The sequence below is a fragment of the Ambystoma mexicanum genome, chromosome 1q (genome assembly GCF_040938575.1).
Source record: "Ambystoma mexicanum isolate Mex_15411 chromosome 1q, UKY_AmexF1_1, whole genome shotgun sequence".
Classification (NCBI taxonomy): Eukaryota; Metazoa; Chordata; class Amphibia; order Caudata; family Ambystomatidae; genus Ambystoma; species Ambystoma mexicanum.
This window is the reverse complement of record NC_090922.1, coordinates 860988318-861004609: the sequence shown is the minus strand read 5'-3', so window position 1 is coordinate 861004609 and position 16292 is coordinate 860988318. Positions and strand designations below refer to the sequence as shown.

Below are 16292 nucleotides of genomic sequence, written 5' to 3'. Positions count from 1 at the left end.
CAGGGGTTGCCAGTAGTGACCAGATCGGTTTCAAAGACTTGCTGTCAGGTGTGCTGCTGCTCCTGCTGACAGGGCAATGGTGCTGGACCTGCCAGCAGCTCCGTCATTGGGGTAGTTGCTGATGAGCACAGCTCTCCTCCGGATCTCGAGGCCAGGGCAGCGCATAGCATGGAAGCTGCACTGTTACGGTACTGCGCGGGATGCTGCTCCCTCTCTATTAGTGAGACGGACACAAACTGGGATTGGGGTACGCAGGCAAGAGAGGGGGTATTTTGTGTAGCTGAGGGGATCAAGATAACAGTGATGAGGCAAGTGGACAAGGGTGTCAGGAAACCAGCTTCAGCTATATGTGGGACTTGTGGAGGGGCTCCCAAGGCTATCCCCCTGCCCTGCTGCTCCAGGGTGACAGCGCTGGGGGTAGAACGAGATGCAGAGGTGGCCAGACACAACAGACGGACGTGCTGTGTGGGGATCGAAAAGGGGTGCCTTCCATTTCAGGGTTCATGTTATATCATGGATTGATCCTGCTTTGCTCTTGATTTCTATGACATCACTCGAGGCCTCCTTGTGAACAGGAGCAGTTGGGAGCAGTGCTCCTCTGCTTTTAAAAAAAATAAAGTTTTACTGTTCCTATACTTTTATTTTAAAAAGAAACCATTGCAGAATGCTATAGTTTTAAAACGAAAGTGTAGGAAGCAGTTGAAACGTGCACTTCAGTGCACTGCACTGAACCTTCCCTTAAACAGCAGGCGCATTTGCTTGGGTGTTTGCATTGCGTGTGGGAGGAGGCTTGGCAATGGGGTTTTTGGGGAGCGGGGCAGGCCAGCAGGGAACATAGTTCCACTACTTCTTTTTATTTTCTTTGACCACTGCTTGTTGTTGATACCTGATTACCTACATATCTACATGTAACAAACTACTTCAGGAAACTGTAAGAAAAAAGTGGTCCATGACCCATGAGATGTGTTATCAGGAAAGGCAGTCTTGTTGAAGTCCATGTTTCCTGTGTATTGTTACTGCTGAAAACCTTGATTTGAGAAGGAAAGACATGTGCGGCATTTCTCTGTACATACATGATTGTTGTGCTCTTGTTGCAGGTTGTAATGAGAATGACACTGACCTCGACAGAGACCAGTCCTACCCTCCCTCCCAGAAGACGAAACGCATGCGCACCTCATTCAAGCACCACCAGCTCCGCACCATGAAGTCTTACTTTGCCATCAACCACAATCCCGACGCAAAAGATCTGAAACAGCTGGCCCAGAAAACAGGCCTAACAAAGCGAGTTCTGCAGGTGAGCATCCCCCAGCCTTTTCTCTGACTTATCCTTAACTATTCTGAGGAGTGCCCCTGTCTAGTGGACTAGTGTAGACTTGGCAGGGAGGTGTAATAAAAAAGGGCACAGAGTATACATGCATGTGTCTGCTGTATAGTAAAACTTCTTAGGCCGGCCAGTAGGACTTGATTGCCATGTTCAAGATCTCCAGTCAGGGAAGATTTATTTTAAAAGCAAGAGGCAGTCATGAATTTAAGGCTAAATATATTATGCACTATGCATTTTGAAAGTAAGAAGGAAATATACAAACATGTCACAATGAATTTTCTCTGACACGAGACACTGTCACATTATGGTGTACAGTTAGAAGGTATTCTGTGCGGTGTGTGTATTTGGGGTCATGATTATCAGGTTTAATACTCTGCAAATCCTAATCTAGTCCTCATTGGTTATAATTGATCAAAGGACATGCAACGGGCAGCGCATAGCTGGGTATTTAGTGTGTTGTGAGTGTTGTGATGCATACAGTCTGTTTTGATCATGCACTGAATGTAAGTAACCTTTGTACATTTGTGAAAGGAATGGCCAATTTGAAGCCTAAAATGCAATGCCTACTAACTAGCGTGACATTGTGTCATATTGTTGATTGGCCCAGGATTCATTCCAACTCATTAGTGTTCCTTGTAACATAGTAATTTCAGAGAGTGTAGGCTAACAAAGTACATCTTTGTAAGGTAAAGTGGGCTCATGTCATGTTGGCAGTCTTCAACCAGTTCTTACATTTTAGCCAGCTCTACTTTACATCCTGTTACTTGTAGTTTAGCTTTGCCCATTCTAAGCATGGATCTCCAAGTCCCAGCATGCAAAATGTTAAGAGCTAAATAGCCAGCATTGGCTGTAGGTGTCACCATTGACATGGGGGCGCTTGCCAACTCTGACTCATTAGAATCAGGTAAACAAGGTGGACATCTGAAACAGACATTCTATTTAATGCTTCCAAAGAAGGCATTTTGATAACTCATGCTTCAAACATCAATGAACCTGTTCATTCTATGAGTTATCAAATTACACCTCTAGAAATATTTCGAACTAAAAGGTCGAAATATTTAAAATGTGTTTTATGGGATTGTATGTTATCAGAACTAGATTTTGAATAATTTAAAAGTATCTGACTTCCTAGTGGGGCAAATAAAAAATGATACTTATTCCAATATTGCCACCTTGTTCAACCAGTTTAAGGAATGGTTCTGAGAATTTGAGATGATAGTATTTCTTTCCTTTCTGTAATGTAATCTTTGAAGGCTTCTTGTGCAGAGTCAACACCCCTAGGTCTCTAATGAATTATTAATTGGTTAGCCGTAAATGTAGTGAAACAAACCAACTAGCAATGGCACTGTAGTGTTACTGAAATGATTTGCCAAGTTTATATCCAAACAAAACATTGGTAAAGAAATCACAAATTGGGATTGGTTTGCAGGTTTGGTTCCAAAACGCAAGAGCCAAATTCAGAAGAAATCTTTTGCGACAGGAGAATGGGGGTGTTGATAAAGCTGATGGTACGTCACTTCCGCCCCCGGCCTCAGCAGACAGCGGCGCTCTCTCTCCTCCTCCACCCGGCACTGCAACCACTTTAACAGACTTGACCAATCCCACTATCACTGTAGTGACGCCAGTGAACTCTCATTTGGACAGCCATGAATCTGCGAGCCCCTCACAAACTACCTTAACGAATCTTTTCTAACTGACCTTTTTCTATTCTAATAATAATTAACATTTTTCCACCTCAACCTATTTCGGAATCAGCTGGGTTTGTAGCATCTGCAGCCACTTGGCAAAGGAGTTTGCAAGTAAAATGTCTATACTCTAAACAACCACATATTGTCTATGAAGTGTTTCAAGATAATTTTTGATCCAATAATCTAATGAAATACTGAATCAAAAAACTGGTTGTCGATCTACAAGATTCATCCTACTAAGTGCCTCTTAAAATTGTATGTTCCTTATTTCCAGAGTTTTGAAAAATTAAGTTTAACTCCATGTTAACAATACATTTCTAAAATAATATTTTGCAATGACAAATTGAACTATTACTCATAAACTGATTAAGATATTTAATCCTCATCTAACAATTTGCTCTTTCACTTTTAATATTACGAACAATTATGAATGTATTGGAGTTATCTGTAATTTATTGCTCTATGAAAATATTGGAAAGAAAATATGGTGCTTTCAGCACAATCACAAACTAGGTACATTGGCTCTTAACGTTTGTAAATTCACAGAGGAGGGCGCTTGTTATCAGGCAGACCAGATGCAGAACAAATCTCAATTTGTATTTGACTATTTCTTTTCTACCGACTAAAGTGATTTCAATTATTTTTAATTCAATCATTAATAGTATTTATTTTGTAATGGAAAAAAGCCTTAATTTAGGCATGGTCTTGGCTTGCAGATATATATTTTCTATAAAATATATTTTTTCAGAGAACATGGAAATAAGCAAAATATAATTTAATAAGATGTTTAGGAAATGTATTTAGTGATGTCTAGTCATTGCTATTCTGAATTGCTTTGGATGTCCCATACGATTGTATCAGACATTTTCTGTTTTACATATGAGCAAACATAGTTCTAATATATTCTTTATTTTTTTTACTTTTGTATAAAAGAAAAAGAAAAGCGTGTCCGGGATAACCTTTTGTTATGAATTGGGGTTAACATGTTCCTGCTTTTAAATGCTCTATTTTTTCTCTCTCAGAATGGTGTTCAGGCTTGCTTTATGTACATTTACTTGTCAAGTTCAACTAGCCACCAATTGATTATTGCTTTGTCTCCCTTCTCTCCTCTTACGATTAGCAGGTTACGCTTTCTGATTTAATATTGTATTACTAATCAACATTCAAGAACCTCAGTTCCTCTGAACTCTGCTGGAGTACACCTTATTGTATTATTAAGGTCTTTGCATCTGTGCATTGTCACTGAAAGATGATTACAGTCAGAGTTCAGAGGACCTCTAACACTACACACATCATCATCAATAAATTGATCCCAATGAAATGTTATTCAGACAAGGTTTTTAAACAGTCTGGCCAGACCAGAATTGACTTTTAGGAATATCCTGGCACAAACATACGTGCAACCATGTGATTATTTCATTAATTCTCACTTAGTAATGAGTAGAGGTGCTTCACAAGCAGAAGCATGGTCCATAAAATGTCCCTTGCAATGATCTGAATACATTAGTCAAGTTGCATTAGTTTGGTAAGCACCAATATAAGGCTGCTGGCACTATGCAGCCAAGGGGCAGATACACAGCCAGTTCAAAGACAAAAAAGGTAAGGAAAAAATAAAGAGAATACATTGCAATTTACAAGCTATACCAATAAAATCTAGCTGATAATAAATGTAATATTCTACTACGTGTTGGTGCATTTGCTGTTCCTCTCTCTCTCGCTCTTTCTCTCTCACCCACACTAATACACCATAAGGATATTACTAAAAAGTAGATCACTAGAAGTTAAATAAGGAATATAAAATATTCCACGATATTGAGTACAGACTTAGTCTGATATGTTATGAGTTTCAGTATCTTGCCATTACTTTTCAGCATGAATCTTGAGATGGTCCTTATAAGGCTGTCTGCAGTGGGCTTCATTACGTCACGCATGCTTGGCCCGAACTTGCACAAGGTATTTTGTGATGCACTTGCAGCAACTTCAAGTCGGGCAATTTATTGTGTGCAGTGGACCTCCATGTTAAAGCCTGAGGCATACTTCCAGTGTGTATGCTGGGCCACAGCAATGCTGATGCGCATACTCCTTAAGAACCGTTGGTCCCTTCAGAGAGCACCTAGGTCACAGTTGTTAGACCACCGCAAGGGCTCATCTAAAACAGTGCTTCCCAGTGTGGTACATTGCTGCCAATGCATGACTGTACTCATGAATACTCTTGAAGTTAGGGGGTCTGATCATAGTGGTATGGCTGGGATCCCATGGACATGAGCTCAACAGAATTTGGCACACCATGGCTAATACACCTGTTTTTCTTTCAGTACCACCTTTCGCGTTAGGTGCATGTCTCCATTTGAGCACCTTTGCTCTTATCTCTCGCTCCCACATTTTCACATTCCTTGGCCGTGCAAGATTTCATTAAATCCAAACATGCATTTGACGTTAACATGTGTTACAGGTGGACCTCTTAGTTATTCTTAAATTCCAATTCACTTTTTGCTGCCTTCCTCCACTATAAGGACATACGCTGCCCACTGTTGTTCCATTCAGTTCACTAGTCAAACACATTTCCAAAAGGCTTGCTGAGGTTTATGTGGCTAAGTTGTCTTTGTTGATAATCCCTATTATCCAAAGACTCCCTTTTTCCTATGGAGGGAATTTGATGAATTTCACCACCACAGAGACAGTTTCACCCACCAATTTTCCTTTATCTTAATATTATCAAGTTTTCTACAGTGCGGACCAGGTCCCAGAAAGTGTCAGAGTACTGGACCTTGTAATCATGGTATAATTTACAAGAAACTAGGTCGCAAGTTCAGAGGAAACTTCAGCAACAATCAAAAAAGATAAGATCAGAAACAGTTAAAATTGCCTAGGAACTGATTGACAAATTCTGCAAGGTAAGCTGCAAAGATTCAGAGCGGATGGGAGCCATAGAAAGCCTTACTTGTAGACTCACGCAGGAAATGTCTACGCTACATGTCCAACAACACCAATACCAGGAACTATCGTCACAATTTGAAGCATGCAGCCATGTGAGGCCTAGAGTACTGTGAAGCGTGCAGCCAAGTGAGGCCTAGAGCAATGTGAAGCGCGCAGCTATGTGAGGCCTACAGCAATGTGTACAGGAGCATCAGCTGTATCCTGTCACTGCTGCTGTATTGGGATATTTTCCTGCATCATTGGTTGGAGGATTAGGCCTGATTAAGAGCAAGACAATTGTGGATGGAGTTTTGGATAGTGGACATTTACTGGAGCTCTGCTGCTGCCAAGGGACTTAAATAGAAGGTTCACCCCAGCATGAGGCAGAATTTATACCTGTGCACATATGAGCACAGTAAAATGGATTACTTCACTACTTATCGCCTCAAAAAGATCCACTTTCGTTTCATAAGTGCATGGTGAAAATGTACACGTGCCCTTTCCTACTCAGGATATTCTGTTAGCTACGTACACACACGCTCTTTTTTTGTACAGATTGCATACATGCAGATACGCCAATTATGACGTGCATGCGTGATTAACTCACATAATTCATGTGTGAATTAGAAACATTTGTAATGTATGCAAAGGCATACGTGTAGAATACAGATGGGATACATTTAGGCTGGACGACATGCACCTTGTTGGCCCGCTACTCCAAGGGAAGCGCCGACCATTCACACTGATCGCGCCGGGCGCGAATGGCATGCAGAGACGGAGCAACTGCTAACACGTCTTTATTCTCCTGCGTATAAGTTAACTCTGTCCCTCCCTTCCTGCGTCACTTCCTGCCCCGCTCTCGCCTATTTCCCCTGGAACTGCATCCCTCAACATGACACACCTCGAAGGATTCACCAATCCGTTAGTTCCACAAAACACAACAAATTCGACTCTTTCAACAATATCTGATCTGACATCCTGCCCTCCCTTCCCCAACAGTATTGCACTACTGTAAAGGGCCAATCCCAATGCTTGCACTCCCCTAAGTACTCTACTGCTTTCGAGCTTGGTTCATGCTAGAAGCAATACAATAACATGAAGAGAAATTACATTTTGCCAGTGCGTTTCTAAATATGCCCCTATAAGGTCCTATTGCTGTACTAGCCTCTGTCAATCACCTTAATAAAGTTTAGGTTTCATGGTCATCACTGTGATTTTGACAGTATTATTAGTCAGTGTTTCTAAGGTTAAGAACCTTGCATTAAATATAAATGTATGCCTCTTCTTGCGTTGCTTACACACGTCACTCATTGATTATGACTGCCTAACTAGCGGACGATGTTAAGAAGATATCACTTTTGAGGACTATACACATGAGAGATATGAACTGCAGTTGAGGTACATAGTCACATCGACTATATAGCCTGAGATTCCAGTGACCTCCTGTGCGGGTTACATCTGAACTGGTGCATAAATGTAGATTATGCACTGAAACCGCAGTCAATATTCTATATATATATATATGTATGAGGCCTCTTTACGAATTTTAAAAAGTCAACATTTTTCTTCAGAGTTGTTTTTGTATGTAACATATATTTAAATAGCACAGTCCATTAAGAATTAAGTGCAATGCTGTATGCATTAGGGACTTTGTTATGATAGCCATTACAATGCCCTAATACACATCCCTTCCCTGCTGCCCATCCATGTCTCAAATCCAATGACTACTCATGGAAGATCCCTGTGCAGAGGCCCACCCCTTTCAAGAGGCCAATGTTCGCATCGAGACCCATCCCTACTTTAAGTTCCATCCCAACATTAAAGCTATCCCTGTGCAAGGCCCATTCATACCTCAAGGCCCATTCATATTCCATGGCTCATCTGTGCCCCAAGCTTTGTTTGTTGGAACAAAGACAAGGGGCCTCATTAGGGCCTTGGCGGTATCCCGGCAGTAATTGTGCCCAGATACAGCCAACACTATAAGCGTTACCGCAATTCGGTCCAGCGTAATTTGTACCGGATCCCGAGTTGCGGTGGCCCTGTAATTCCCCATTTATTTAGAGTCTATAGGACCCTATGGGGCTTTTTGGAGCTATTACCGCTGGCAGTAATAGCGCCAAAAATGGGCAGAAAGCTGGAGATTTACCTCAAGCTCAAAGCTGCGGGTAAATCTCCAGCTTTCCGCCCAAACTCGGGTTTGGGCGGAGCAGTGACCTTTTTTGCATGGCAGATTTGGCTGATGTTTTTCAACGATAACCTTTGTCAGGCCCCTCCCCCCCCAGAAGGGGAAAAATTGGTTAAAAATGACAAAGTATTACAAAACGTTTTTAAAATGCTGTTTTCGGCCTACTCCTATTAATTTTCCCATAGAGAAAAAGTCCACATTTTATCACGCGAAAGCTCAAAAAACGCTGTAGGGAATTGGACCAATTAAGGAACAACTTGTGCTTGAAGCATAGACTTGATTTCTGGGACAGGTTTAGGGTTATTACATCCAGTTGTTTAAAAAATATTTGTCAGGGAAGGGGTGCCCCATTCATCCAAAATGATTGCTGTATCTCCCATGTTGCTTTGCAGCAGACTTTTCAGAAAGAAAAGCCGCCATTTTATTTTTGCTTGATGTGACCGATTACTGCATCAATAGCGAAAGGAATACAAAAACAGAGAGTGCAAAAAAAGCTATTTGGAGGAGGAAAAGGGTTGACATTGTATCAGGCTAGAGGTGGGGAGGGGGACGAAGATATCATGTGAAATTGGGCAGTTGGGGGTAGTTTGGGGAGCCAGTTACAGTTTGGACATTTTCGCATTATCGGGGGAATCACACAAGATTACTGCAGTAATAACGGAAGACACACTCAGAAATGAAAATGTCTCAAATGAAGCAAAGAGAGAAAGGGAGAAAAGGCAGGGGGTCATGGAGGTAGAAATCAACTGAGGTGGGTGGAGGGGACCGAGAGAAAAGGAAGGAGGTACATGGGGAGCGTCTGTTAGAACTTTTTAGTTTTCGAGTATTATCACTGTAATTGGCGTGTAATTACCACGAGATTACTGTGGTAATTATCAGGGGAATGGAAACTGATTCAAATAAATAAATGCAGGGGACATCTGTTGTGATCACATCTACTAGGCAGGAGGAAATGGGTCATTATGGCAGTGGCCCCGGCTAGTGGGCCCCAAAGCAAACTATTGGTGCAACATGTACAACGGCCACGGCCAAAGCTCGTGACTACTGGGCTTGAAAGAAACCTAGTGTTTTAAAATATAAAGTGGGCACGGCCAAAGGCTGTTCTCACTGGCCATGGCCCAAGACCATGGTTAGTGGCCCCCAAGGAAACCTATAGCTGGAACATGAATGACCGTGGCCACTGGTGCAACATGTGCAACAGTGACCATGGTCGAAGGCCATGGTTAGTGGGCCCCAAGGAAACCTATAGCTGGAACATGAATGACCGTGGCCACTGGTGCAACATGTGCAACAGTGACCATGGTCGAAGGCCATGGCTAGTAGGCCCCAAGGAAACCTATTGGTGCAATATGTACAGTGTCCACGGCCGAAGGGCATGGTTAGTTGGCCCCAAAAAACATAGCACTTGTGTACAGGCACGTTATAAATGACTTGGCATACATCATAACAAGTGCAGTGGCTAAAGGCCATGCCTAGTGAGCTTGAAAGAAATCTAGTGTTTTAAACTGTACAGTGGGCATGGCTGAAGGCATGCTCACTGGCCAGGGTGGAAGGCCATATCTGGTGGGTCCTAAATAAAACTATTGGTGCAACATGTACAGTGGCCATGGCCGAAGACCATGGCTAATGGCCCTTAAGTAAACTATGGTATAACAAAACCCTTGGAAATTCACTGAAAACACTTTAGTGAAAGGACTGTTAAGGTGATCGGATTTAATGCAACAAAACACTTGCAATTCAGTGGATGTGGGAAGTGATGGTCATCTTAACTCACCACCCTCTCAGTTGCAAAGCCCATCAGCACATACTAACAGATGGGATTCACAATGTCAAACACAATTCTAGGCTGGGAAGATAGCTTAGTGGGTTGAGTGCATGCTGCTGTGATCTGTGTGTGATATGCAGGTTGCAGGTTTGAATCCCTGCAAGGCCGACCCAGCCTTTCATCCTTCCGAGTTTGATAAATGAGTACCAACTCTAGCTGGGTGTTATTGTATGTATATGTGTTCTATGTAAAGCGTTTTGGCGAATGCTCTGTAACATAACACATCATTAGAGCCTGTGGGTCAACAAGGGTGGTGGGGGGGATGCTGAGTTAAGATATTGACCACATCGACTAAATTTCAAGGGTTTTGTTGCTTTAGATCTGACCACCTTAACTAAAGTTTTTCAGTCAATATATATATACCAGAATTCTGTGTAGGCTATTGACTGCTTGTACTCAACCTCCTTGTCCCACCCACTGCCCACTTCTGCTTTCACATTCGTCCTACATAATGCAGCCGCTGCTCCTTACTGGCTCCTGCCCCATAGTGTCCCGCTCATTCATGGCCACTGTCATGGAAATGGAATAGGGTCCAGCTGCCTTTCCCATTGCTGCCTTCTCAATAGTCTTCATTGTGGTTTCTCCTTTTAAGGCAAATACAGACCCTGGCCTCCAGTGGCCTTTTTTTCCCTTTAAAGATTCCCCTTGGCACCCCATTCTAACGGCAAATTAGCCCGAGGTGGAGGGCCGCGCTGGCTGGTAACTGCCCGCCAGCCCAAGGCTATTACTTCAGGCAAGCAGCACCGTTCGAGCCGGTACAGCCCAGTCCTTCACCATAACAGATCTCGTTTGTCCAATCAGAATGCTAATGCTTAACGGTAAACAGAACAAAAATGCCATGCAATTAGCTGTTCACCATTAGTTGGATATTACAAGAGCAGTACCTCGGCACAGTATAATTTAAAACATCATTTTGAAAATGAAAAAAAAAAAGTATTCCTTAAAATATTCTACGGAATAAAAAAATATTAACTAGTTCTCTTTATTCAATTTAATGCAAACTACAGTCAAAAATACAAAGAGCACAGTCTTCAACTTAATGATTTCTATATTTATTTTCCTCTTTGAAAAAGCCGTATATTTATTCATGCCATGATACACATTGTAATATGAAGAATAAATTAAAGCTATAATTTGAATTATAGTTCAATAATTTCATGTCTGCTTCTTGGCGGCGCGACTTCAGGCTAGTGGTTTAATATGGTATCACAAAGTTCATGAATACATTTATAAAACTGTTTTACAAAATGCACCCACTGCATAGCAGAATGTAAGAAAACCAGGAAACAGTGGAAACACATTTTGGCACAAAATATCTCTAACACCGCATTTTCCCTGCACAACACCCTTTTTTTTCCTTCTTAAAAGAAATCTCAACGAAAACAATGTGCGAGTTGTTCAAAATGCACATTTATGTTTCCTTGTTTCAAGCTATTAACAATAAAGGCCGATGTCGTGTTTATGAAGCAACTAGCAGAAATATACCGAGGCCTATAGTTTGGGAAGCGTTTCTTTACCTCTGCGCCAAGATCCCCAGTGCAAACGCGCAGCTCCTGTTATAAGGGTGGTATGCGTCAAGGAGTAGACCCTTAGAGCATTCAGCCAATTCAGAGAGGACGATTGGTTTTTTTGCGAGTCTCTTTTTATTCAGTTTGTAGAATTAAACATGAAAAACCAAAACTGCATTGAAACAGCACATTTGAAAAACATCAGATTTAACATCCAATCAGGCCCTCAAACTCCAAAAGGTAATATTAAACCAATTGCATAAAATTGTCCCAAACTTGGAGAGCTCTTGTGTTTGAGCATCCCCTTCTGGATACATTGTTCAAAAGCAGCAACTTGAACCAGAACATCCATCCATTCAGAATCAAGGTCAGAAGCATTTCCCTTCCAGTGTCTTCAGATTATTCAATTGGCTGTGGCCAGAGACAGGAGCCTCAATAATTTCAGTAGATTTGAAAGGTTAGTCTGGAGGACGGGCAAGCCCAGCAGAGCTAAATTCAGAAATGCATTGAGAAGAATGACCAAAACCGAAGTAACAATATCAAAAAAGCTTCTTCCAAAATCTTCTATCATGTAAGCGGGCGGGATTCCAATATGCCCTGAGATCAGGTCAGGGCTGGTGTTGCGAGGACCGCTCGTCCAGTTCAGCAGCACATCCCATCGCTGCCCACACGATCATCTTAAATAGCTTCTTCTTTGCCGTTCCCTTGCTCAAATTTTATATTCACAAATGTTATATTCAAAGTGATGTGAAAACGTCCAATGGTGACTCAATATATAATGGGACGGGGACATTTCATTGCGGTGGCCATTTCACTGCATCTTTTGTGGCATTTTGTTTCGGGGCAAGCCCCCCTCCTACATGTTCCCCACCTCTCTACACACCCCACTCACTACCCTACAAATCATTCATATAATAATATATGTTCCCTTAGCCCGGCCCCTAAAGAAATGGTGCAAAAAAATGCAGAAAAACGGATTTAATAATCAATCCCAAGGCTGGACAAGCCTAAGTAATGTTACAAGTGATATATGCATACTGTATGCTACCTATAAGTTGATGATTTACACATTCAAGAGAGAGAGGAAAAGACAGAGAGAGGGCTGCAAGCGAACACGAGTAGTGATGACATCATACACATAATAATGAGGTTTTTCTTTTTAGGGTGAACTTGTAAGACCAATGTGTAGAAGTTACATCACAAGAAAATAATAAAATAAAAAATCAGATTGATAGCTAAAGACTAAAACATTATACATTTTGCAGGCCTAAGCAATGAAAGAATTAAAGGTTTCCACCATGAAAGCAAATGTGACATGTTAGGATTAGTATTTTAGGTTGCATATGTTTTCCCATTGACAGTGCCAGCGAACATTGAAAATCACACAGCACAAAAAGCAACAGTTTAGGAGGGTGCAACATCCATATGTTGATTAGTCGCCATTTTATGTCCCAGAAGCCAAAGCAAGAGCAGGTCACAAACCACTAAGTGACAGAGAATTTTAAAGTAATATGAAATATGTCATACCATCTGGCAGTTAATACTCACTCAAACTCAAATGCCTAGTGGATGCCGATAAAACACATTTCTTTGTTTCTAAATTGTATTTATTTAATTTACTACATGAACGATCTGGACAGTGGTGAATGTCCATTTGTATTATTTGACTGCATTTACCCAGATAATGCCATCACGATTATTTTGTATAGATCATTGCAGATTAATGTATGCTGTCCTCTCAGACACTTCACACATGTCTGGAATATTGGAGGGGAGTCGGTAAAAGAGTGCTTTATCAGCTAGGGCCCTACTTGGTATTCTAAATGAATTCTTCCAGCATGGCACACAAAATAAACAAAGCCCCTGTGCCATTACAATGATTGTGCTGAATGGACTCCGTTGTAGTTGAAGTCTGTCTTTTTCCTATTCATCTGAGTTGAGGCGATAATGTCCGGCACGTGACCGCCCCCTCGAGCGCCCCCATGATCGAGAAGCACTGTACACATTGCACGTAGGCAGAGCAGATCCTACATTAAAGTTCATTGTTACAACTTTTGCTCAGGGGACCTAGACACTTAACATACATAAGAAACCTAATAAAGAACATACTATGTGTGCTAAAACTAAAAGCGCAAGGGCAGGTTTTTGTGCGCTTATTTAGTTAGTCTCTCAACTTAGCCTCTTTTTTGTTAGAAATGGACATTGACCACTATCCAGAGCAGAGCAAACCTATTAAGGCTGATATCCCCTGAAAACACTTTTACAGGTAAAGACTCTTCAGACTGAAAATGTTGTTCTTTGAGAAGAACAATACAGTATTATGAACCTACTTTATTAAGTAGACTATTTAAATATGACTCAGTTCTACTATGTGCCTTATGATACAACTTGGGAGTAAGTTTGTGAAAATCAGGATTTATGTGTTATTTGTTAACTTAATTGTTTGATGCTCTTTTTGACACCTCAATAGTTTTGTACTGTTTTACCTCTTATTTCTGAAAGAACAATCTTTTTTATGGTGTATTCTGTTAGAGGGGACAAAACATGTGATAGAAAGAAGCAGCGCACTCTTTCAAATACCATGGATAAACTCCATAAACGTATATATTGAGCTTTGTGTTTAGAGTACTGTAAGTGGTCTAGCAAATTTGTCCAATTGTTTCTTTGTTTATTGAAATGCATTGTATAGAATCTATTTCCCCTATTTATGGACCAAACAATTGTGACATATCCTACTCAATTTGTGTGAATAAACCATTTTGATTTGAAGGAAATTTCCTTTATCCTGGTATTTATTGCTCAAATGCCTCTTTTGTTGGAATGATTACAAGAATGTGAGTGAATGCTAATGAACATAACCATGCGAATGAAGTATGTATCTACATACCTGTGTGCATATGCATACATATAGCTACATACAGTTGTAGATGTTTGTATGCATACATGTATAATACGTATATAGATTTATTATCAATGTTTCATTTTATTTAATGCAGTTTATCTTTATATTTTTCACCTTTATGAAAAAATTTTAAAATCAGTGTCCCATTTCTTTTGCTATTGCAGCCCCTAAAATAGAGACAATCGGCAAATAAATTAATTGCATGACAAATAACCTTAAGATTGAATATCAATAGAATAATTAATTAACAGTAGATGTACAGGGCTTAGATGAAGACATAGAAATTGCAGACCCCTAAAAGCCAGGTTGCTCTGTAGTTTAATAAATTGTCACTATGATTTCTTTCAGGGAGAACAAATCTTGGGTCATTACAGCCACACATCCCGACGTTTGAAAATTCCCTAAAGTATTAAAAGAAGGGGAAAGTTTGATCGGAAATCCACTGCAGTGAAGACAAAGACATTATTAGGTCATGCTAATTATACATTTTTATATCTATTGAGCCAAAAATTAGAAAATAAGACTCAAAATGGCATTTCCTGAATGTTAACAAGCAAAGTTACTTCTGGTATCTGATTAATTGAAATGGAAATTGAACTTGTGTGTTACCAGACATTTTCTCCAAAAAAAGGACACTATGTAAAACCCAGAGCAACCTGGCATTAATTTAACTAACCCTTCTTCTAAAGAAGCACACATAAATAAATGACATTTTCCCAGTTGAACACACTTGTAAAAATAACAAAATACTTTCATTGCATCTGCTTGCAAACACGTGTGGGTGACACCCATTGTAACTTCAGCCAAAATCTTTTTGTCATATCAGAGAGGGACCTAAACCAATAATTGAAATACTGTTTTGCCTGTTTCTTTTTTCAACAGAAGAAAAGTTTGCATGCACTTTTACACCTGTCATCTATCGTGTGCATTTCCGTATGATGAAATACCCTTGATGTTTTGTGTAAAATGAACTGTTTTTACGAATAAACACATGATGATTTTACGTAATAAAGTTGTGTGAACCTTGTGAACAACACACTGGTCCTTGCAGTTAGCATGCCACTCATGCTATTTTGTGGATTTGCTGTAAACAACAGCAAAATACATTTAAAATGTACTGATATGTAAATATGGCAAACACATAAAATGAATCTATGGCTTAGTTGCACATTGTACAATTGAATCCTTCCAATGAACATTTACAGGATCAGGATCACACTATGGGAAAGCATGCTTGTAAACCCTATAATATAATTTAGAAAGTATCACAACATACACGTTAATGGACATTGATCAGCTCACATGCCACACACTATGCAATAAGCACATCTATGGAAAACAGAGAAAAATAAGTATTCTGAGAAAATTATATGTTATTATTGTACAGTGAACTAATTTGCTCATTTGCGATAGTTGCTACTAAGAGTATCAATTCTTTTATAATTCGGGTTTAAACACTAACATTTTGTTGAATGCTTTTTTTTTTTAGACAAACCATATATTGCTGTTTAGCTATATGTCCAAAGCACATGTTAAGGGTGTAAACATTTAAAACTTGCCAGTAATGTAGACATTTTATTATATAGAAATCACCAAATGTAAACTATGTAAGATTTATGAATACTAATGCAGATCATTAAATATCGAACTGACATGGATTTTCAGTATGTTTAATGTTGTTAAATTATTTCTATGTTTGAATGCCAAATAATAAACAAGGCACACATTTTCAAATGTTAAGCGACTGATGTTAGGCACCTGTGATTTGAAATGTGCCTCTTATTTCCAGTTTTATACCTTGGGTAATTTGGTACTGATTTGCACCTGTGCAGTTTATGATTTCACGGTTCACAGAACTGTATTACTAATCAATACAGAGCTGATGACGTAAGACTAAGGCTAAAGATCAGAGAGCCGCTAATATGTCTAGTATTATGTCATGTG

At 40.1% G+C, this 16292-nt stretch overlaps 1 protein-coding gene across 4 annotated transcripts in view; it reads left to right on the top strand.

Annotated features, from left to right (window-relative positions):
* Positions 1-16012, top strand: part of LHX9 (LIM homeobox 9) — an 86770-nt gene extending 70758 nt beyond the window's left edge. For 3 of the 4 annotated variants that reach the window (XM_069641510.1, XM_069641508.1, XM_069641507.1), the window contains 2 exons: positions 1098-1294; positions 2754-14220. In XM_069641510.1, the coding sequence (XP_069497611.1) occupies positions 1098-1294; positions 2754-3017 (461 nt within the window). In that variant the 3' untranslated portion in view covers positions 3018-14220. Of the gene's footprint in view, positions 1-1097; positions 1295-2753; positions 14221-14696 lie in introns of those variants that run through there. The other variant, XM_069641509.1, reaches the window with a different exon arrangement.
* The last annotated feature ends 280 nt before the right edge of the window (positions 16013-16292 follow it).